General features: G+C 41.8%; 1 protein-coding gene across 13 annotated transcripts in view; it reads right to left on the bottom strand.

The window, feature by feature from the left end:
- Positions 1-24,640, bottom strand: part of CDC14A (cell division cycle 14A) — a 208,582-nt gene that overhangs the window by 48,944 nt on the left and 134,998 nt on the right. For 12 of the 13 annotated variants that reach the window (XM_048220695.2, XM_044383602.3, XM_048220698.2 and 9 more), the window contains 3 exons: positions 18,170-18,257; positions 10,073-10,303; positions 1,921-2,059 (listed from right to left, as the gene is read on the bottom strand). In XM_048220695.2, the coding sequence (XP_048076652.1) occupies positions 1,921-2,059; positions 10,073-10,303; positions 18,170-18,257 (458 nt within the window). Of the gene's footprint in view, positions 1-1,920; positions 2,060-10,072; positions 10,304-18,169; positions 18,259-24,640 lie in introns of those variants that run through there. The other variant, XM_044383607.3, reaches the window with a different exon arrangement.

A 24,640-nucleotide genomic window follows, 5' to 3' on the forward strand; every position in this document is an offset into this window, starting at 1 on the left:
AAAACTATAATATGGACTCACACCAAAGGAAATATCCTGAGTTTTCTAGCTGAAAAAAATGAAAAAAAAAAAAAAAAACTTTCTTCAGCATAGAGCGCCCTTGCCTCATAACCTAATGTCTTCTGTTGTTATTTTGAGATGTGGCAGAGAGAGGAGGCATAGTAGGGAGAGGGGGGAGGGGGGAGGGTACAGGCACACAGCAGGAGGGTGGTGGTGGGAAAATGAGGTGCAATTCTCAGCTACATCTCCTCACCTTGGGAGCCACACCTAGCAGAGTGCCCGGAGCAAGGCGGGTATTCAGTAGGTACCTAATAATGGAACATTCTTCCCAACAATGGTTTTAAGAGACTGATGGAGCGTCTTTACGAATCAGGCTTAGTAGTGCCTTGGTTTCTGTTTCCTAATCCTAAGGCCATTTATTTTACGTTAGTGAGCAATTAGTACAACAAGCTGCTGGCAGGTACACAGCCCCGAGCTCCACGCTCCAGGCAACATCAAGCAAAGAGAGGAGATCCCTGCCTGAGAATCTGAAAAAGAATACATCTCTAAAATAATAAAATTACTTTATTTGTATCTCACAGGTCAACCCTAGAAACCTCTGTCTTCTTAATGATCCTGTTCTTGGTATTTTTTTCTTGTGTATTCATTACATTTCTTTTTCATTCTTTGAAGCGAAGGTATAAAGTCACATGTCCAGCACTGTTTTCTTACCACCCCCCTCCCCGGGGCCTGGCAACTACAGTCATTCCTCAGCAGGGTTCCTCAAATCCTTTATCCGTTTCAGATGCTTGTGGCTTACTTACAGCATTTTTCTGCGAAAATCGCCATCATTTGTTTCTCACCAACAGAAAACGATTTAAACAGGAAAATAATTAATTATATCAAAAAGAACGCTATTCAAGATATACCCATAGCAGCATAAAAAGAAAAAAAATAAAATTTCTGTATAAGATTATAGTTGATAACACTTTAGAGCTGGACCTAAATCAGCTAACGTTAATTTCATCTCCTTATTTTATTAAAGGATAAATCAGTGATAATTTCTAAAATTTTACAGGGAAACCAGAAAGGATCGCTCTCTTATGAGTTAAATCTCTCCACCTAATGGGCCGGGGTTTGACAAATAGTTCATGCACACGTGAGTGAATGAATGAATGAATTTATAAGTATTCTTCCAAATAACGGTCATAAAACCACTTAGTGGCATGGCCAGGACTAAAACCCAGTTCTGTTTTTCCTTCCTCGGTAACTCATAAGTTGCAGCTACTTGAGCAGTTTAGTTCGTTGTCAGGAAAGCAGCAATGTCACCGAAATCACTGATGGACCTTAGTTGTGGTTTTTTTCATTCTGCTTTTAGACATGCAAACAAAAGAAAAGAATGAAAAGTGTCAAGTAGGATGACATAAGAAAATTGCACTGTAGCCAGATCACACATAGAAAATGACAGAAAAAAGGTAGGCAGAGATGGCTCTGTGATTTTCTTCTCTCACCTGATCTGAGATATAAAAAAGGTACAAAGTGAGAATGCATTAGCTGTCAAATCAACAATATTCCATTAGAGGCACAGACTTCTCTCACAGTGCAGCCATTTTATAACCACAGGCTTGACCTAGTCCACAACCAGGAGAACACGAGGTAGAAAATGATCAGAACGAGGACATAGGGGCGCCTGGGTGGCTCAGTCGGTGAAGCGTCTGCCTTCGGCTCAGGTCATGATCTCAGGGTTCTGGGATCAAGTCCCGCATTGGGCTCCTTGCTCAGCGGGGAGCCTGCTTCTCCCTATCCCTCTGCCTGCTGCTCCCCTGCTTGTGTGCTTGCTCTCTCTCTTTCTCTCTCTCTGTCAAATAAATAAATAAAATCTTAAAAAAAGAAAAAAAAAAGAACGAGGACATAATATGATAACAGAGGCCATATACTTACTCTTCCAGGAAGTGCTGCTGGGGTCCTATAATGGAGCCTGGCCGGCATATTCTGATCCAAGCAATTATTTCAGCGTGTGTAAACCTGTAATGTTTCATGACATAACAGGCTATCAATGTCCCTGTTCTTCCAAGACCAGCTGCAAGAAAAGGAAACAGACCAAGAAAGACAAAATGTAGCAAAGGCACCCACAGAAATCTTGAAATCAAACCGTGCCCAGAAACTGCAATGGTTTCAAGTATAACATAAGTGTTTTAAACCCAGACAATAACGTAATGCTTTTTACATGATGTGGGGTTAAAAGATAATTCTAACTCAAGAAATCTTCTAAAAATAGATCATATAATTAAAATAAGCCAATATAAAAGCATATAAAAATCAGAGCAAGGGTCTCAAAAAACGATCAAGTTTAACCCCCAGGGGCCTTAGGCAAGGCCTGTCATGGTGAATATTGTTAAGGCAATGCGGGTTCCGTGACAAGCACTTGCAAAATATCGCCTGTCAGGTATCTCCACCCTGCCCACCCTGGACCCCAGCCCAGGCTGAGATGAATCTATAGTTAATAGTTTGGCTGTGTGACCCCTGAGTCAGCCGTGTAACTGACTATATTATCATGGCCAATGTTAGCTTATTTAAATGGTTAGGGTTTTTTTTTTTTTAACATACTGTAGAATAAGGAATCATAGAATCAAAGTTGGACGACACCACAGATGTCATCAAGCCTCATCGACTCCCTAGCCCACAACTGTTTCAATACCACCTCTATCAGACGGTCATCCAAGCTCCCCGGCACTCCATCGCACACCAGGATTTCATGATTTCCTCAGTCAGTAGGTATGGATGGAGCCCCTACGACCTGCCAGGTATGTTCTAGGAGCTGGGGGCACAGTGACAAATAAAAGAGACATGCTCACCGCCCTCGGGAGAGCACCGTTCACTGAGGAAGAACAAAGCAAACAGAGTGCTCAAATTTCATTTCCCCGGGCTCCTGCATTTTCTAAGAACTTTGGTGTTAGCTTCTGTGCTTTATGTTGAATGCACTCTCTGTTACATAAGATTAAGTAACACAGTTAGAAATGCCTTTCAAAAAAATGACTTTCAATGAAATTTTGGTTATTTTCGTGAACTCTGATTTCTTCAAGGTGTTTTTACCAATTGTTGTATTTTTTCCCTCTCTCCAAAGAAATAAAAGTGATACGACTTGATTTGCATTTTAGCCAATCTTTAAAAAAAAAAAATACACACTGACTTCCTCCTTTTGCAAAAATATTCAAAAAATTTATCAAGCCACAGGTTCTTGATAGTGGTGGTTGTTCATATACCAGAACAACGGAGGCCCAAAGATACCAACCAATTGACTCATACAGCAAGTGAGTATGGAATTCAGGACCAAAATGCCCCCATGGTCCTGATTCTCACCCTAGAATTCTTTCCACTCTTGGCTCACATCCTGTCACTCATTTTACAGGTACTGACTGAGACCGACGTTGTACAAGACACCGTGAAAGACCTGGAAACAGAAATATGAAGACAAGCAGGATGCCTGCCCTCAGGAAGCATATAGGACTGAACCAATAATGCTCATTTACAAGCATTTACTAAATCTTTCCATATCTGGCTTCTTGGAGTTAGATTCAGTACCGTAAATTCTTATTTAAGTATCATCCATGAGCAAAGCAGTATGCGGAGTTATTTTTCCACTACTTAAAAATCTGTTTGTATCATATACACTATTACTTTTTTTTTAAGATTTTATTTATTTATTTGTCAGAGAGAGCAAGAGCGAGAGCGTGAGCACAAGCAGGGGGAGCGGTAGGCAGGGGGAGAAGCAGCTCCCCATTGAGCAAGAAGCCTGATGCGGGACTCGATCCCAGGACCCTGAGATCATGACCTGAGACAAACGCAGATGCTTAACCGACTGAGCCACCCAGGTGTCCCTACACTTTTTCTTATAGAAGAATAAAATGGCTCTGCGGTGCCTGGGTGGCTCAATCAGTTGAGCATCCGCCTTTTGGTTTCAGCTCCGGTCATGATCTCATGGATCATGGGATCAAGCCCCAGGTCGGGCTCCCCACTCAGCAGGGAGTCTGCATGAAGATTCTCTCCCTCTGCCCCTCCGCCCACTCGCACTTACACTCTCTCTCAAATAAATAAATCTTTAAAAAAAGAAAAGAAAAAGAAAGTAGCTCTTTGTTTTTAAGCATTAAATTCAGCTAGTCAAATGCTTACTCAAGATGCCCAGGACAGGGTTCTGCTCATAGAATAGGGATATAAGCAAGTATAGGACATAATTTTTGATCACGGTGAGTATCAGAGTAGTTGCGGAATACTAAGCAAGAAACAATAACAAAGAAATGAAGTTTGAACTGAAACTGGGCTCTCAGAGAAAGGAAGGGGGTACTGTGTGAGCTGCTGGTGTCTTCAAAGAATGTGTGATTGCTGACACAGACGTTAGCAGACTCTTAAGAATAGGAAGGTCACAGAATATTTTCAGCAGAGGGTGTGATGAACGAAAGCCTGGCTGGAGAACGTGTCAGTGGGTGTCGGGTGCAGAATAAGGTCGGATGGGTGGAAAAGGCCAGAATAAAGAGCACCTCTGAGCCAAGTGGAAGGGCCTGGGCTTAGGTGAAGTAGGTTCCCAGTCGTGGGCCAGAGGCACAAAGGACTACTGAGGTATCGCTAGGAGTCCCCAAAGCCAGGTCCGCCGGGCTCTGAGCACTGGTTAAGTCACATCCCCTGGCTATCTGCATTATTATTCTCAAAGACAGGCAGCTGATGCTTTGATGAACAGAATTCAACCCATTTTAAAAGTATTACAGAATTCGTGATATTATCAACAGCTAATAAACATACAACTGCTAACATGTAAAAAATCTGTATTTTTTCCTTTAACCAATGGAAAGGGCAAAATAAAGTTGCCATGTATTTGGGGGCAAGAAAGTGCCGTGATAAAAGCAGATGGATTTGGCTGCAGCACAGGGCCTATGTTGGAAAGTACAGAGCGGGGGAGCCAGGGAGCGGCTGGGGGGCTGGGGCAGCAGGGCGAGGTGGGGCAGGAAGGCGAGGTGGCCGGAAAGGGCACAGACCTCGGTGATAAAAACGAAGAGCTGAATTAGAAAGACATTTGGACTGGGTCACAGGGAAAGTCAAAGATGACTGATATTTCTGGCCTGGAAAACTGGTCCAGGTCAATTTCATCTGTGAAAACATTTAGTTAGAAAAGGAAACGGGAAAGTTGACAGCTTTATTTTTAACATGTTTAAGAATCTTTTCCCCCAAAAGGAGAAGCCCTTTTGTCAGCTTCGCTGGTCAAATAATAAAGAGTATCTTCTCTAATCTCTCCAGTACGTGGAAACACACAGTGTCTCAGCACACCTAAGATACCATCAAGTTGCCTAACGGTGTGATACACCCCATTAGTTAAGTTCCACCTAAGTAAGAAAAAATTAAGCTATGACATGCTACCGATTTTCAGATCCATCCTAGTTCCATAAATGTGAAAGTGTGAAAAAGCTCCCTCTCAATCAGTGTTTCTCAATATTTTTTTCCTTATTGCCTCCTCCACGAGCCTCTTTAAGACATTTTTCCTGATCATCTCTCATGAAATTGTACCGCCACAGTACACTGCATATCTCTATGTACTGTACGTAAATCTGTGCTTCATACAGAAAAAGAATGGTTTCTCCCCACCCCCCTGAAAAAAAAACTCTCCTTCCTTGGGGGCAATAATGCCAGGTTGAAAATACATATGAAAATGCAAATGAGGGCACCTGGGTGGTTCAGTCGTTAAGCGTCTGCCTTCGGCCTAGGCCTGGGATCAAGCCCCACATTGGGTTCCCTGCTCCACTGGGAGCCTGCTTCTCCTTTCCCACTCCCCCTGCTTGTGTTCCCTCTCTCTCTGGCTGTGTCTCTGTCAAATAAATAAAATCTTTAAAAAAAAGAAAAGAAAAGAAAATGCAAATGAAATTTACAGTCAAATAAAATTACAGTCAAGCTCATGTTTACAGATGCTGGACATTCCCTTCCCATTAAGCCTTCCTTTTTAAAAATTATATTTACAATGTTTTATTAGGGGTGTGTGTGTGTGTGTGTGTGTGTGTGTGTGTGCGTATGTGCAGCCTGTTTCCATCTGAAGTACCTTTTCCCCCGGACCAAATGTCAACATTCTTTAGAAAAGAGTAAAATTTAATTGTGGTCTCACTGGGGCTCCTCCTTTAATATCAGAGTGAAGAGTAATTTGCCTTTCTCTTTCTGTCCAGAGCAGATCCTCCGCGTCTGCAGAGGTGTTAACTCTCCGACATCTGACAAGACTACAGGTAATCGTGCGGATAAAACACAGCGAGACGGCCTGCTGTAGGAACCTCGGGAGGAACCTGCGTAGGAGCCAGCGCGCAGTGCCTTTCTCGAGTCCCTCCTTGGAGTCACCAATGTGGGTGTCTGTCTGGAGAGGAGATGCTCTTTCTGGAGGCAACACTACCTCTCACTGCTGCCCTCCCTGGGCAGAGAAGGGGCTGTCCCATTCCGTCGGGTAGGCTCCTAGCCACACACACAACCAAAAAAGGTGGTGCAGAAAATGTTCAAATTTCTCTGAAACTAAAGTTGCTTCCCCCTTTTAAAAAGAGTCTATAATTTAGATCTATAAAAAGAAGGTACTTAGCACTCAATAGTTAGGAGCTCTTACCACAATTCAACAGAATAGGAACATTTCACTAAGTTTCTATAAAAACTTTAACAAATTTCTTAAAGCATTCATAATTAAAGGGCTCCCTGACACAGCAAGACAAGACGTTGAAAGTACTCTATTTATACCAAGTTAAATGCCGATTCCCTTACAGTCCGGGCATTTTCTGAAATCCTGCAGACTACCAACATCATACACCAGAACACCACAGAGTTTCCATTTTTTAAAAATTATTATGTGTGCTGGACATTTTCAAAAAAATCATAGCCGTCCCTTTTATCAACCAGAAGGTGAACTACAGATACTGGATCATTGGTCAGATTTCACACATTCCCAGCAAATCACTTTCTAGTTTTCTCTCCATATGGCACTTCATGCTGCGGCCTGACCTCTTCGTTCCCTTTCCAGCAGCTCCCGAAGTTCATGTGACATAGGGTAAGATTCTCTCTCCCTCCTCCTTGTACTTCAGTTAAAATGCTCAGCGCTGCTTCAATTCCCCGAAAATTAAACTGACTTAATTAGGGCAGATGTCAAAATAATTAACAGGCCTCTAGTAGACAAGTATGCTATTAAAAGCAATACAGCTGTAATTAAACCGAAGGTGTGATCTTTATAAAGGAGTCCCACATGTGTGTACTAGTGGAAGCAAATGAAATAACATTATGCAAAAGATGTCACCACATGTGAATGTGACCTTCCCATACAAGAACTCACCTCAGTGCTAACGGTTCTGATCTTAAATAAAGACATATAAACCTCTGCAGTATAAAATACACACACACACAACTCATACACCCATACTGTATTTTTTTAAATGTTAACATTCACAAATATAGGATATGATACAGAGAATACCTGTAATAAGAATGTTGAACATCAGAGAGTTTCATTTTTATAATTTCAGGTAGGTGAGAAATGCTATCGAGAGAGATACAGATATCCAAAAGAAAATGAAAACACTAATTCAAAAAGATATATGCACCCCTGTTTATTGCAGCATTATTTACAATGGCCAAGATACGAAAGCAACCTAAGTGTCCATCGATAGATGAATGAATAAGGAAGTATATATGTATATATATCGATATATGTTTATGGATATATATATAGATATATATAATGTAATATTACCAGTGGTAAAAAAGAATCAGATTTTGCCATTTGCAACAACATGGATGGACATAGAGGGTATTATGCTAAGTGAAATAAGTCAGACGGAAAGACAAATAGATGATTTCACTTATATGTGGAATCTAGAAAGAAAGAAAGAAAGAAAGAAAGAAAGAAAGAAAGAAAGAAAGAAAGAAAAAGAGCGAGCAGAAACAGACCCATAAATACAGAGAACAAACTGGTGGTTGCCAGAGTTGGGGGGAATGAAGGGAGGGATAAAATGGGTGAAGGGGAGTGGGAGGTACAGGCCTCCAGTTAGGGAATGAATAAATCACAGGAATAAAAGGCACAGCATAGGGAATGGAGTCAATGGTATTATAATAGCGTTGCGTGGTGACAGATGGGAGCTGCACTTGTGGTGAGCACAGCATAATGCATAAACTTGTCCGATCGCTATGCTGTACACTTGAAGCTAATATAACACTGTGAATCAACTATGCTTCAATTAAAAAGAGAAAGATACTGAGTTTTAATGACAGTTTTGCCTTTCTCCTTCCATGAATTTGTCAATCCAGGACATGACACAGAGATAAGCCCTATCTATGACTTGGTAATCATAAAATTAATTGAGTAGGAAATAAGGCCAAATTAATCTGAGGAAAAATACTAATTTTGGTGACACAAAAATAAACTTTGAAAAAGAGCACACGAACATCTCCTACTGAACGTTGGTAGCTGCTATAGCCCCAAGGACTCTCAAGGTCCACGTCTGAAATGTGTAAAATGCTGGCTTTTTCTGGGGCCTGGGCAATCTTTAACAAAATGAGCTGGAAAGGCAAAGTTAGGAGTGCAAAAGGACCCCATCCAGGACAAGCCAGCTCACCACCACCCCACTGCAACCTGATTAGAACTGAAAGCACTCTCGATGATGAGCGAACAAGATACCTTGCTGGTCCGAGCCCCCCCACCCCCCATCAGGGAGCTAGGACGTCCTGCAGGTCAGGGCCCCATCCCGCCAAGAAATGGGAAGAGGAGGGATGGCGGCGGCTCCATGGATGTGGATGGAGCCTGACACAAGGAGCTCTCCTCCGAATCGAGGCCACGTGCAGCTCAGTGCCATCCCTCCGGGTCCCTGGCAAAACGCAGCTTCCCGTTGCCACTCACATGTCAGCCAAGTACCTCCACCTACTCAAATCTTAAACATAGAAACAAAGGCCTACAAAATGGTATTTTAATTTCTGTCAGAACCAAAGCCATGCTTGTCTGAATAAGTCAGTTACAGCAGCACTATGCACTTGAAAAGAACAGTACAATCCCCAACACCTACTAGACAATTAGCATAAACTCCACAGAAACCAGTTATGCAGGCTCAAAATCATGAGAGCAGCGCCACCCAGTGGCATGATGAGATGCTGCATGTGAGGAACTAGCCTCCATCCCAGAGTGGCCAGAGATGTCTCCAGTCACTCCAATCAAAGACCCCAGTAAAAGACCTCTCATCGTGCTGGAAAATCTAAAATGGAATTTGATCCTCCTCAGAGCCTAACAACTAGGCTTTCTGAGTAGAAATTTTACATTTTCTGAGTAGCCAACATGAGGTTGTCAGATAAAATGCAGAATGTATGTTCTATGACATATTCTAAACATTCCAAAAAAAGTATTCCTTCGTCTATCAAAAATTCAAATTTAACCAGGTGTCCTGTATTTTTATTCGCTGAAACTGGCAACCTTAGGGCTCCTATAATCTGAAAGACCCCTGCCCGAGAAAGTACCCACCCCTAAAGAGCAGAGATTCGTTTACATAACCAAGTCTTTACATAACCAAGTTCACTCAAAGAAACCGTTAACACATCTGCAGCAAGCAAGCTCGCCAGCGACCCCAGGATGCTTTTCCCGCAATGGGCAGGGAAGAGACACTGATCTGCTATGCAAAAGACCAGTAAGGGAAGGGGGGAGTAGAGGGCAAAATGGGGTCCAGATGGCTGGGTCCTAAATGGGAACATTAAATATCACATGGGTGGAGGTCGGTAGAAAGGAGATGAGGAAATCTGGAAGAAAAAGAGGGGGGAAAAACACTAACAACCTCTTCCCCTTGACAACTGTACCTAAACAAGGTCTTCCTGCCGAGCCACAGCCCGGGCCACGTGGTGGTTGCCTGGCGTCAGCGAGCAGGAGCTGCTGGGTAAGGTAAGGCCAGGGAAAATCCGACCTGCACCGATTATCCACACCCAAACAAAGCTTGCCTTAGGAAGGGGTTATTTAACTGGGTTTGTGTTCCAGTTTTCTCAAACAAACGAAAAGACTCGTGTTCTTTTCGGAAGACACTAGCTGGTTTGGTTTTGCATGACCGGCCGCACGCACCTTTGCAGTGAACCGCGATGGCCCCGTCGGTGTTCTCGCAGATGTTCAGAAACCTCCGCACGATGTTGTCGCTCGGCGTGCTGCCGTCTATGAAGAAGAGGTCGTAGTGCTCGAAGCCCGCGTCCGTGAAGCGCTTCGCCTCGTAAATCTTTTTGTTCAGCCTCACGATGGCCGTCACGTTGTGCTTTTTGAAATAAGGAAAGTAGGCTTCAGGGGCGTGAAGAGGATAGCCTGAAGGGAAAACGGAGCTGTGAGCAAAGGCACGCGCCACGGACGCACCCGGGAACGCGAAAACCCTTCACCGTCAAGTTCATCAATCTCGACAGAGAGCTCAGGAGGAAAGGGCATTTCCTGAGAGAGTAAGAGGTGGACGCACCTTCCTAAAGCGGCAGCCTGCGGAGCTGTACACACACACACACACACACACACACACACACACACACACACCACGGGAGGGGGCAAAACCTTCTCTGAGTATTGGGAATCGCTCAAGAAAATCCGAAACCTCGACCCCTCCGATTCAAGCCCGGGGGGCAAGCACTCCTCCCAAGCCAAAAACAAAGGCACTCCCAGGACACTTAAAGGTCAGAGGTGCCCGGGAGGCCTGCGGGCCTGATTCTTCGTGCTTTTTCTTCCTCTTGACTTTTGCCAGTGACTCCTTTCAATCTACAGTGCAATCCCCCACAAAAGAGATGAATAATTATTAAGCACCTACCATGTATATCATTTCTTTTAATTCTCAAAACAGCCTGTTAAGGTAAGAATAGTAAACCCCATTTCACAGATGGAGAAACGAAAAACGTTGAATACTCTTTTTGTAGACATCATTGTTTGGGGGAGGGGGTGCGGGGGTACAGGTGGTCAGCCCCTAAACGGCGCTCTGGTTCCAGCGGATCCAGCATCGTGTGAGAATTCCCAGGAGCCACGGAGTCAGCTGGGTTACAGACATGTGACTTAGACTTGGCCAATCCACCAAGGTGACTGCTGGGGGCTTTGGCCCCTGCAGATCTGGCCCGCAGCCTCAGGGACTCACAGGGGACTAACTTCTCAGCACCCTGATGACCACATCTGAAACATGTGCAGGCTTCACTGACTCCCAGCATACAGGGTGAGACAGTCTCATTCAGAACTCAATCACGATGGGGGGCCCCCTTGCGCCTATGGGTGGCAGCAGCCAGCAAAGTAAACCAGCAATTTCTGCACTGTGTCCTTGGCCATATTTCCTGCTTCCTGGGACTCTGCATGTGCTGGTCATTTCCTATTTTCCCTCAGCAGCAAGTCAACCTTCCCATGCTAGGGCTGGGGTCTGCAGAGAGCATTTGCAGCTGGCCCACTGTCAGTTCAAAATATAGGAGGCATGAAGCAGGACTGGAGTGACGAAGCCAGAGGAAGGAGAAGGGGCTTCTGTCTGGGGGCCAGCAAGGTTTCAGCCGCAGAAGACAGGAGCAGCCAGAGCTCCCAGTTCAGCATGGTACTCCCGGTACCAGTCGCCAGCTGCCTGATCTCCGCTCCTCAGGCCCCAAATGCACACACCAGCTTGGTGGCATTCCCTTCAGGGCTCCCAATACCAGCCTGGCTCCCCTTCCAAGCCCCCAGATTCTGGTGACCTCACTTTCTACCTCTCTAAAGGCAGGAGCTCTTTCCTCTTAATATTCTGGTTTCTTCAGTGTTACCCTTCTCCTTTTGGCCTTCTCTCTAACAAATCCCTTGTGTTAAATTCCCTCTGTTTGAAATGGTGTAGTTTCCATTTCCCTGCCTGGACTCTGCTGAGACATTCTCTCCCTTGGATCCTGTTCATTTTCTAGGCCTCATTCTCCAGCCTTCCCTTGGAGGCTGTGAGATCCCCAGCATCATTCCAATCAATGCCTTTTTGGTTTAATTTACCAGAGTTGGTCCTGCTGCCTGCAACCAAGAGTCCTAACTGGTATATTTGGCCAAAGTCACACATTGGATGGAGGCAGAACTGGAAGGCAGATCAGACTACTCCACGGCCCAGATACAAGATTTTCACAGGCCATGCTGCTTCTGGGCAAACAGGTAATACACAGCTTATTTTCAATCTTCTGCGTAGAAACAGTAACTTACACACACATGTTTAGAGAAAATGGATGCAGTTTTCTACTTCGGAAAAAAAAAAACCTGTTTTCCTACTTAGCTCAAATTATTTTCCAGCAATAGATTTACAACCTGAAGGAGAAAAGAGCTGTGATTGGTGATGTGGGGAACAAAGGCAAGAAAGAAACGTAGATTAAGTTTCCTTATAACCTGCAGCCCACGGAAAAATACTTGAGACAGGCAGAGTAAGCCATTCCTCTAGGAACTCCCAACTCAGCGCTTTGCTAGAGGGAAAAACCCTGAGTTTGACAACTGCTAGGCCTCGGGCATCCTGTGAGTCTTTAGCATATGAAAATCCTCTTGGAAACTTCCTTTGTCTTTACCTCCCACGATTCCAAAATATCTAATCAATTGCTCCACACCATCCCTATGCCGGGGCAGATCTTTCTGCCCACGGGTCCTGTCCCTATGCTGTAATAAAAATACCTCCTTGCGCTGAAAACGTCTCAAGAATTCTTTCTTGGCTCGTGGCTTACAGACCCACTTCAAGCCACATCAGTTGGCATAAGAAATGAGCTTTTCTATCAGGTAAGAATGGGAAGGAGAGGACTCAGAAACCCATGGGAAGTCTTCCCCTGGTGTGGCAGGCTGATGAGCACTCCTGACCCTGGGTTTCTAGCACACCTGGCACCTCTGTGACAGCACCTGTTACCAGATGTACTAATGGTTGGTTTGGTGTCTGTCCCCTCCCCTCCTCCACCAAGAAGAAGAGGAGGAAGAAGTTTCTTCTTATATATTAATTTCTCTCAGGAGTAAATGGCATTATAGGTAATATACCTAAAACAACTATTAAGAGAAGCTATGTGTATATCTGGGTTAAAAAAACTGGACAGTTATCCAAATATGGCAATAGGACATTGAAATAATACCAATAATGATAATAATCATAACTCACGTTTACTAACCACTTACTATGTGCCAGGCACTAAACGAAGTGCTTTATATGGATCATCTCATTAAACCTTGCAATTACCCAGTTATTGCTGCTTAGAAAAGTAAACTAGCCCAGGCACACACAGCTAGTAAGAGATAGGGGCAGCATTTGAACCCTGGCAGTCAGATTCCAGGAACTGTTTTGGGGCTGATTTCAAGTAAGATCCAACTTGACTCTTACGTCTCCAAATAAAGGAACGCTATATGAACAGTAGGGGCTACACTTCCTAGAGTTGGTGAGCAGGTTTCTTTAAAATCCTCAAAACTGTTTCAAGTGAGTTATAACCCACGACAGTGAAAATATCCTATGACCTCTGAATTACTGTTTGTGGGTGTTATCAATGCATTTGGGACTGGTTTTAGCCTCCTGCAGAGCGGAGAGGGTATTCATCAGTCCCTTTTTCCATTTGGCCACTAGACGGCGCCCTGGCATCAGTAAAGCACAGAGCCCAAGAGCCGACCAGACACAAAGGCAATTTTCAGAGCGGAGAGATTTAAAATTCCTCTCTTCCCAGCCCCTCATTTAAAGTTAGAACCCCGAAGAACAGCAGTCAAACGACTAGTCCACCAAGTCATTATTAAAGTATAAATCTGGGGCGCCTCGGTGGCTTCCTCGGCTAAGCATCTGCCTTCGGCTCAGGTCAGGATCCCAGGGTCCTGGGATGGAGCCCGACGTCGGCTCCCTGCTCAGTGGGGAGTCAATTTCTGCCCCCCCTTTTGTGCTAGCTCGCTCTTTCTCTCTCTCTCAAATAAATAAAATCTTTTTTTTTAAAGTTTAAACTTCAAAATGGGCAGATAAATGTAGGAAGCAATAAAATGTTTATTTAGGCTCATTAATGAGAAAAATGTAATCAGAATATCTGCTATCATGTGCCTGACACTATGCAAGACACTTCGTCTAGTATCTCCAATCGCCGCGAGATGCCTGCATCGTGCATCCTATTTCCCCGGTTTGACATCGAAGGAAACTGAGGCTCAGAGAAGTTGTAGAGCTCTGTCTGGGAAGTTCACACAACCAGTAAGGGGCAGAGTCGGGTTCCACTGCCCAAGCCACTCAAATTGTTGCCACTCCCTGCCTCAGGCTGTCTTTCTCTGTGCTTGCTTTCTTTTTTTTCTTTCTTTCTTTCTTTCTTTCTTTCTTTCTTTCTTTCTTTCTTTCTTTCTTTCTCTTTAAGAGAGGAGAAAGACGTTGCCACCTGAGAGTTTGGGGGATTTGGGGGAAAACTGGAAATCTAAAATATGTTTCATTCTACTGCTTTACTATTCATGTAGCAATGCAAATTTATTTAACCAAAAAAAAGGCAGGGGTCTTCTCGTCCCCACCATCATAACAATGTGAACCAAGATGATTGTAACAAACTCTACTTGCTCTGTGTTGACACAACACACACATAAGACTCTTAAAATGCATTCTGCCCAGATCCCAGGATTTTAGGGCTTCTTTGGCTACATCCTAGCAACAGCTATTTGAGTGTTAATTTCTGTAAAATCTACCTTTTCTATTAACAAACCCCTAACATGATTTTCAGCCTCCTCGGGAACAGTCTCTCAATTAAAAAAAAAAAAAAAAAAGCAAGCACCTAGATTTCACTGTAATTGGATCAAGTTTATTAATTACATCACGCAATTATTTTCTTCAGCTCAAAAAAGACTTACAAAGTTAAAGTCCTTTTACAAAAAATCTGATGAAGCTTCTAGTGACTACCCGATCTTAAAATGGGGAGTCCAGGAAAATGTCAATATTTACTAATAGCTGCCTTAAGTGAAATTGTCCTAGATATCATAAAAAACAAATACTAGGTAAACAGACCTTCTTTTTCTCAATGTAAGAGGGCACAATAGATGCATGGGGGGGAGAGATACATATAGAGCAGTATCTTAAGTGTTTATTTCTAGATTATATAATTACAGGTGACTTTTTCTCTGTATTGCTTAAATTTTCCATAGTGAACGTGTACTTCCTCTGTAGTAAGATGAAAAAGAACACAGAATTTGGAATCAAAGAGACCTGCATTTGAATCTACGCACTGCCACTTTCTGGCTTGTAAATCTGGGCAAGTGAGGTAGCTCCTCTGAGCCTCTATCTTCTCTTCCCTAAAATAACTACTACCCCCCCAGAGGGTGGTTCTGATTCTTAAAGAGATGACACATACACAAAAGGATTGTTAGCCCCATTCCTGGAGTATAAGCAAATGTAGCCAAATTATTTCCCAACATTATAATATGCAACCAAAAGGAATTTTTAAAGATTTTCGACAACGAAGAAGGTATAAGCTTCCCGTTATAAAATAAACAAGACACAGGGATGTAATATACAGCATAGGGAATACAGTCCATAATAATGTAACAACTGTGCATGCTGACAGATGGCAACTAGACTGAATGTGGGGACCAGGTCCTAATGTAGAGAAATACCCAATCACTATCTTGTATATCTGAAACTAATACAATATTGTAGGTCAACTGCTCTTCGATTAAAAAAAAAAAAAAGAATTGTCACACAAAATATTCTTAGCCTTGTATCCTACTTAAGAATTTAAAGGGGAAAGGAGAACTACAAAGAAATGTATGAACATTTGCCAACCATGAACAGTGAGAAACTGTAAACAATGTAGATATCATTCAAAAAGTAACAGCATTATGGCACATCACTGAATAATATACAATGCAGTCATGGAAAAGTATAATAACAAATCGACATTCACTACCATGGAAAGAAGGCTGTGATATGTTAAGTGAAAAAAGCTGATATAAGACAGTAATCATGGGGCGCCTGGGTGGCTTAGTCAGTTACGCGGCCCACTTTTCATTTTGGCTCAGGTCATGATCTCAGGGTCATGAGATCGAGCCCTGTGTGGGGCTCTGCGCTCAGTGGGAAGTCTGCTTGAGATTCTCTCTCCCCCTCTCCCTCTGCCCCTCTCCCTCCTTCACCCTTTCTCACTCCCTCTCTAAAATAAATAAATATATACATACATACATTTTTTTAAAAGACAGTGCTCATGATGCTATGCTATAAAGGAAGAAAGGTTTGTGTGTGTGTGTGTATGTGTGTGTGTGTGTGTGTGTGTGTTCACTGGAAGAGGGAAAGAATGTGCGCACACAAATAAAGAGAAGCAGATGAAAAGAAATTTAAAATTCCCATAATCCCACCACCAACTCCTAGCCCTAGAAAACTTGGGTAGAATAATTATAGGTCATTTTTATGTGCTTTTTATTAATTCATCAGCATTTTATTTTTTAATATAAGCATGTATTATCTCTCTAAAAATATTTTAAATGATTCTGTAAATTACACCTCTCATCTTCTCTTGAAGAAAATGTCATAAAACACAGGAATCCTATATAGCAAAATTCTTACAACTTCATCAAACGGGCACCCACCAACAAAGCCTCCACTGAAGCCACATGCCTTCTAAGATTTTCTGGGTCTGAGTCAGATCATTTTGCACAGAAGGCCAAAGGTAAACTGAATCAATTCTGTCTTAAAAGACCAACTGCCAAGAAAGCAGTTTCCTTAGACACTGAACATGTCCCTCCTGGGGACATGAGAACCCAACATGATAGAGGTTGATCAGTGTCTGGAACAAAATAGATTCATTAGCAAATTCAGGAATGAGAAGATGTAATTCTGGCTTCAGTATAGAAGACTCCTATTTGGTAGCTTAACTCCCTAGACTCACATTACCCATCACAGGGAAACCATGATTCAAACAGAGTTCCCTGGAAGGTATGTGGTGGGTATGAACTCAGAAGCATCTCCGGAAGCTCAAACACATCAGCACATCTGAATGCACGATTCACAACAGACAAGGAAAGTGGATCTTAGAATTAATACTTAGGAAGACAATGGTGATAAAAGGAGAATAAATCAAAACTCAGGGTTTCAGATTATGTTCCCTCAAAAGACTGATGTTCCAGGTCTATGACCAGATAAAGAGCCAAAAAAAAAAAAAAAAAAAAAAAAGGAGCTATTATGTTCATAGGTGAAATTTTCTAATTTTATGTACTCCTCCCATAAATTATTCTTAAACCTTTGGTGCCTATCATTACTTATCTTCTAGGAATGTTGGCAGATGAAAATAAATAAATAGAAAATAAATATAAATGGGAAAACTCACAGAGCTGAGTCTGTTTCATTCAAGAGGCTGCTTCTTTGTTTTGCTTTTTTTGTTTTCCTGAATATGTGTGCCCCTGGCCATACACATAGTACAAACGAGTAATTTAATTACTGTCAGCTAGACAGGTGTTCTCGTTGTCACAATGGAACTAAATAGATCAGTGTGGTGGCAATGTTTAGGAGCCCAGCTCTGGGATGGAGTCCAGTTCCCCCTATGACTCTGGGCAAATTCCCTACTCATAAGCCTCAGTTTCTTCCTCTCCAAAATGGTGATAAATGTACCTATATCTCATAGAAGTGTGTATTAAATGAGATAATGTGGTGCTTAGACGGTAACTAGTGTATAGCAAGTACTCAATAAATGAACCTATTGACATCATCACTGTTGCTGTCCACCAAAGAATACCCTGATGCAGCACTCCACCACCGAATAAATCCCAGAACCACTGACAGAATTCAACAATCTGCTTACTAGCTTGACCAGCTTGCTTCTCAGATTCTTCTTTGATAACTGGGTCAGGTAAAGTGCCTATTTATGACAATTTAAAAATTTTCAATTTTTTTTTTTTAGATTTTTTTTTTTTTTTTTAATTCATGAGAGACAGAGAGAAAGTGAGGCAGACGCAGAAGGAGAAGCAGGGAGCCCGATGTGGGGCTCCATCCCAGGACCCTGGGATCACAACCTGAGCTGAAGGCAGACACTTAACCAACTGAGCCACCCAGGCGCCCCCAAAATTTTCTAGTTTTAAAACAGGATTATAGCTCCACCTACTAAACTATAATATTTAACATACTAATTACTACTGTTCAATTTTTTAATAAATAAATATTCTTTGGAGACTATTACCAAAAGAAAGGATTATCTGAGGAAATTAAGAAATTAAAGATGAACTGAAATAAATTGTTGGATGGTAAAGTAAAGAAAAACCTACCATTTTCAACTTTGCTTTTTGGATGTGGTCCACTAAATGCTAAAAATTTTCCTGGAACAATCCAGTTGAAGTCACCATTTTCAACTCGCTGGTAGAATTTTGTGAGAAAAGAGAAGAAAAATATTTTATAATTCTTATACAATTTAGGAAACCCTTACAAATAAAACTGCTTTTCACTCTGCTAGTACTATTAGACATACATGAAGACAAAGTAATAATACAGCTTAAAATAAAAACATGCATCCGATTCTCAAAATGATATTTCAATCCGGTTCAGAAAAAGTTTTGTTATCTAGACAGTTTGAAAAGTTTTAAAAACTTTACTTAAAGTGGAGGTACTTTGCTTAAAATAATTCTGTCTCCTGGCTACTCTGCAATGAAATGAAATGAAAACAAACATTGCTTGTCTCCACAATAAGTAAAGGAAAAGAAGATAAAAGGAAATATAAGCACTTTCCATGAACATGGTAAACATATGAAAAAAATCTAAAATATCAGGGTCATAATGAACACACTTTCTTTCTTTTTTTTTTTTTTTTTCTGTTTTTATAGGTTGCTACTGTTGTCAATGCTGACTTTCAACTGGGAAACGGAAGGAGGCAGGAGCGAGGAACACAGGATCATCAAACCTTGGAGGTACACCACAAAAGAAGTCAGCCAAGGTCTCCTGCAGGGTTTGCAAATGCAAACAGCTACACAGGCCAGGTGAGAGACATAAATAAAGGCAGGTGGCTCCTCAGCTCTGGCTAAAGAGTCGCCCTGCAGGAAAGGCTAACTGAATGTGGCTGACCTGCTGAATGGGTTTTCATGTGAATCTCTATGTATTTGATGTTGACTATTTTAAATTAAGTTTTTAAAATAAAATGAAGCCAAATGAAACACACCTGTGGGCCGCCTTTGATCACCAGTTGTCAACCTCTGGTCTACACTCTCTAAAGGATCCTCAGAAAAGGCTTGAAGACCAGGGAAGGGGCCCAGCATCCTCCCACTGCTCGATTATCTCCTCCACTTCCTTCCCTTCCCGATGGGCCTCTAAGCCCATGGAACACTGGGGCAGGGCTGAAGGTACCCAAGATTTGCAGGAATTGAGACACATCTGTGCAATGCATCATAAAATATATGTATCACTTCTTCTCATAAGCATTCTTTAGCCCACCCACAAGCCCACCCCCACCCCACCACCAGGCCCAACTTCTAGTCCCCATCTCCACCCCAGAGGCCCTCTAGCACTGCACAGACACCTCCCCAGGCTGGGAAGGAAAGCAGTTCTCTTTACCAGGTCAAGACTATTCATTAAAAAGGCTTTCTCTTCCACCACCACATGGCACATACCCTCAATGGTAGGAATATGTATCAAATACAGTTTTCATTCTACTGTAAGAGCTTTTAGGTATTTGTTAGATTAATTGGAGTAATACCATCAAGGAAATGGAGCCTCTACTTTAATGACTTACACTACTATCATCATTTACAGTTTTCATGAAAATCAAAACCTAGCTGTACAATTTCTATGTTTAAAATGAGATGTTTCTTTCCAGCTATAAAAAGTTATAAATGAAACCTTACATGACACCTTATAAATGTCTGAACTGCATTAATCTAACTATAATAAATACAATATCCCCATAATACCAGAAATAAAATCTTAGAGCTATTGAGTGTTATGATTACATATGCCAAATTGTATCTCAGGCATAACTATCTACTCATAACAATTTGAACAAAGAATCTCTAATGCTCCAATATCCCTCTTAAATAATTAATAAGCTTAAAACATTATTTAAAATTTCAAAAATAAAGGTATGCTGTAATCATCAAAAGGCTAAAGGCAATTCTTTATGAACAGTAAAAGAAAATAGATTTCTATGTTCACTACTTCTGTATCCTTGACCACTAAGTAAACCTAGATAAATATATTGTGCTACCTCTGTTTATTTGGATTATAGACATCCACTTGGTTAAACAGTAACCTTTTATAATCAATCATATGGAGAGAGACAGTGGACTCACTAAGATACATTCACAACCAAAAGAATATGTTTGCAAATCTGCCTACCCAAAAAGATAAACATTAGATAATATTGGACTATATTCAGTAGCTTGGATAAGGTGGATGGAGTAAACAATGAGATTTGGGTCTTAGATCCAAATCTGAAAAAAAATTAATAAGAAAGTTACAGCTTTCAACTGACTAATATAACATAAGCTTACTTCAGTAAGCTTCCCATATTAATATTTGTGCCTCCTTTCACAGTGAATTATATAAATATCAATATTTATCAATAATAAAATATTTAAGATGACACAAATTGGTTTTCTAATTAAATACACACACACACTTCAAAGAAATCTCGATCAGACAGGAACTGAAGGTACTTTCCAGCCCTACCACATCTGACAAACATCTCAGCAAGGATGAGGCAAGAGGATGGTTTTACCTCTTACGTTCCAAAGCCTACTACTGCCTACCAAGTACTACGTAGGAAACTGCACCTGCTCTTCACTATAAGAAAATAAAATTAACAATTTGAATTCCTGTAACTGATATACTTAAGTGTTAATACTCACTTTACTATAGGATTCTTCAGTCTACAAAAGATTCAGTCTACAACCAGATTTCTTTGAAATAGCTAACTCTGCTGGTGCATTTAAAATATAATTTGAAAAAAAGAAAAAGAAACAGAAATCAAGGTGGCTTATAAAGTAGACAGTATTAAAACTGAAAAAATAAAAAGAAAACATAATTTGACTTGAAAACATAAATTTTTACAACTTCTAAGAAATACATCTACGCCGGTAAGGCATGCCTCTGTCGTAATGGTCGCAAATACATTTTCAGTCCCAACACTGAAAATCGTCTGGCCTTTTACAATTGTAATGAACAGACAGTAAAACAGGAAAGATAGACCTTGAGGTCAACAATTACAGCATTGATTCCCTTTATCAACAGGTATGTTTTCTAAGACAACATGGACAGTGTTTAAACACAATCCAACATTCCTTAAAACATTTGCTGAGTCTTTATTATATGTCAAGGACTATAACTTGGTGTCACACATAAAATAATAAAAAGTACTTTCTCTGTGCTCCTAAGGAGCCTGAAAGCAAGTGGAAGTGATGAAGAACAGTAATAATAATAGGTGCAAATACATATAAAGCACTGTGTGCTAGGCACTACTCGGTTACATGCAACTCATTTCATGCTACAGCAACCCTATGCGGTGGGTGTGATTAGCTCTACCTTGTACCCACTGCTATAGACTGAACGTTCGTGTCCCCTCAAAATTCATATGTCAAAACCTAATCCCCAGTATGATCCTATTTGGAGGTGGGGTCTTTGGGTGGCAGTGAGGTCATAAGGATGGAGCCTTCATGAATGGGATAATCGTTGCCCTTGCCCTTCTACCATGTGAAGACACAGGAAGAATACGGCCACAGCCTCCAGCACTGTGAGAAATAATTGTTTGTTGTTTAAACCACCCAGTCTATGGTATTTTTGTTATAGAAGCTCAGACTAAGACACCAATTAAAAAAAAAGTTGCATTACACTTTGAAAAGAGCTATAATAGAGGTATATAAGAGATTTAACAATGGCACAAGACTATTTGAAAAATCAAAAAGAACTACCAAGTCTTCTTTTATTCATTAAAAAGTACCTTCCTCATATTTCCCTAATTTCTAAAACAATAAAATAGTGTCAAAGGTATAGTTGTATCACATAAAGACAAACATGCTGCAGTAATTGGCACTTTATGTTCTCAAAGCAAAGCAAATATTTGAGTTATTTGGTTTAAATTAAAATGCCATGCCATCTGGCTTTAGATAATTAAGCTCTAGATTATTAATTTAGATTTGCTTTGGAGAGAGACAGTGTGGTGGAGGGAAAGAGGAGGGCCCCATGTGGGTGCTTGTTTCACCTGTGCTCACTCCAGCTGGGGTGGGGAGACATGAGTGGTAGAAAACACTTAGGCGGCTGCTCCAGCAGCTCAGACCAGTGACGTGTCTGCTGATGTAGGCCCCAGGAGGCCAGGGCACGTTTGCAGGTGCCACTGCGCAAGACACGGCAATTTGAGGCCACAAGCACATAGACGATTGTTAAAACTTGGAGGCAGGTGCCCTCACTCGGAGAAAGTGTGTTCAACCACAAACCAGAGCCCTAAAGAAGGGCAGCGTTTCAGGTGGGCAAAGGAAGAGAAAGTGCTTGCAAAGGAGACTGAGAAAGATGGCCAAAGATGCAAGGAAGAGAAAAGCAAGAGATGGAACCTTAGAAGTTAGGGAAGGAAAGGGAGCGTCCAGAATTAGAGAGTGGCCACAGGACAAATCAAGTAGGAGGGAGACCAAACACAACCATCTGGTTTGCTGACTTTTCAATGAGCAAGGACAGTTTCATGAGCCTTACAAAGGTAAAGGACAGACCATAACCAACCGACTGACTAATAAGAGAGTCAAGACTGCTCTCTTAAAAAGCTTGGAGGTAAAAGAAGGGACAGAAACTGAACAGCAATTAAAGAGGAAGAAAAAACCATGGGAACTTCTTAGGACAAGGTAGACCTCAAACCATTTTATAGAGGTAACCAACACGATTTTTGAACCAGCAACGGGAATACTGGATTAGTAGATGTGGCAACACTGGGTCCCTCCACATTAGTAGCTGCAGCGTCCGGGAAGGAGCTCTGCTTCCTTGAACTTGTAGCCTTTAAATGGTATAATCAGTACTACAGGATAACTCCAGGGAAATGCTTCTAACAGTTCTTTGAGTAGTCAAATTCCTGTGGGAGGCATACCTCCACAGTTCCTCCAGGTGGTGAGGATGTGCTCACCTACCTGCACTCTGCAGCTTGCTTCACTCCAGCTCTACAGCAGGAATTCACAATAACAAGGGCAGAAATTCCCACATTTCCAGTTCCGTAATCCGTGAACAAGAGGGCAGACCAAGCAAACAACACCCAGATTACATTCTAGTTTGGTAGACAAACTCTAATCCAAAGCAAAGTCTTGAAACATCACACCTCGGTTGTTCAACAGCAGTAAGTCCTATAATTGACCTGGGCTGGCACATTGAGCAACGGGAGACCTAACCTTCGTGCTCAAGGTACTAACAGAAGGCCATCCTTGGGAGTCCAGACCACCCAGTTAGCTTGACAATTTACTTATTAATTGCAATGAAGGATGACATAGCCAACCTGGAGATAGTCTCTGCTCATATATTAAACTTAATTGATGACAGCCTGGTTGAAGATTGTAATACCTAGCAATCTGTGTTGCACATCACTGGTTTAAAAAAAAAAACAACTCACTCTTGGGCGCCTGAGTGGCTCAGTTGGTTAAGCACCTGCCTTTAGCTCAGGTCATGATCTCAGGATCCTGGGATTGAGTCCCACATTGGGCTCCCTGCTCAGCGGGGAGCCTGTTTCTCCCCCTCCCACTGCCACTCCCCCTGCTCATGCTCTATCTCTCTCTCAAATAAATAAATAAAATCTTTTTTTTTTAAACTTAAAAAAAAAAACAACACTCACTCCTGAAGCATAGATTGGCCGGTAATGAAAGAAAGAAACATCATTTAAAGATGTTGTCTACCACAGTCAGTACCTCTTTCCCCAGGAGTGTTACTACAAAATCAGAATGCACTATCCATTGAAAAGTAGTTATCGTTAACAGATTATATCAAATATCCTGAAAGGTGCTTTACTTCTGTTTTTAGTATTCATTCAATCATTTATTTATTCTTTCATTCTATAAACATTTAATGGGAGCCCATTACGAGTGTACTACGCTACTGGGTTACTTACTCATACTAAGAGGAGTTAAGACACGGTTCCTGAACTCAAGGAGGCAGAGTGCAGGGAAGACACAGATGTATAAACGGAGTATCAAGCAACACTGTGTGAGAAGAGCTCCCACAGAGCAGAGAATGACTTAGAAACACCTACGTAAATATGGTGGGCAGGAAAGAAGGGATCACAGGCAGGAGGGGGATCGAGAGCATGTTGGAAGGCACAAAAGCATGAAGAAGTGCTGCTGTCCAGGAAGCTACGTGGATTTGGGTCTGAGAAGGGAAGGGAAAAGGATTAAGAGTGGAGGGAAAGGAAAACCCATGTCAAGAGGGCCTTTGGGGCCATATTAAGGAGTTTGCATTTCCTCCACACTTTTGGTCAGTGTTTAGCCCATGGAGGACTTAATGTGGGAGACTGATATAATCGGACTCAATTTCTAATTTTCTGATAGTAATATGGAAGAGGCCCAAGAGTCAAGACCCACTCCCAGACATCCAGAATTGACCAACACTTCCTTGTAAGCCGTTCCCACCTGTGCGCCATTGTAATGTGGCTAAGATAATGTGAAATAGCCTTCTAGAATAGCAATGCTCTTTTCCCAAAAGAATACCCTGTAGGTGAAGACAGTCAATAATAATGACTTACAAATTGCTAGACTATCTCAGGAGCAAAATTTTCCACATTCAGCCTGCCATGG

The sequence above is a fragment of the Ursus arctos genome, unplaced genomic scaffold, assembly GCF_023065955.2.
Source record: "Ursus arctos isolate Adak ecotype North America unplaced genomic scaffold, UrsArc2.0 scaffold_12, whole genome shotgun sequence".
Taxonomy (NCBI): domain Eukaryota; kingdom Metazoa; phylum Chordata; class Mammalia; order Carnivora; family Ursidae; genus Ursus; species Ursus arctos.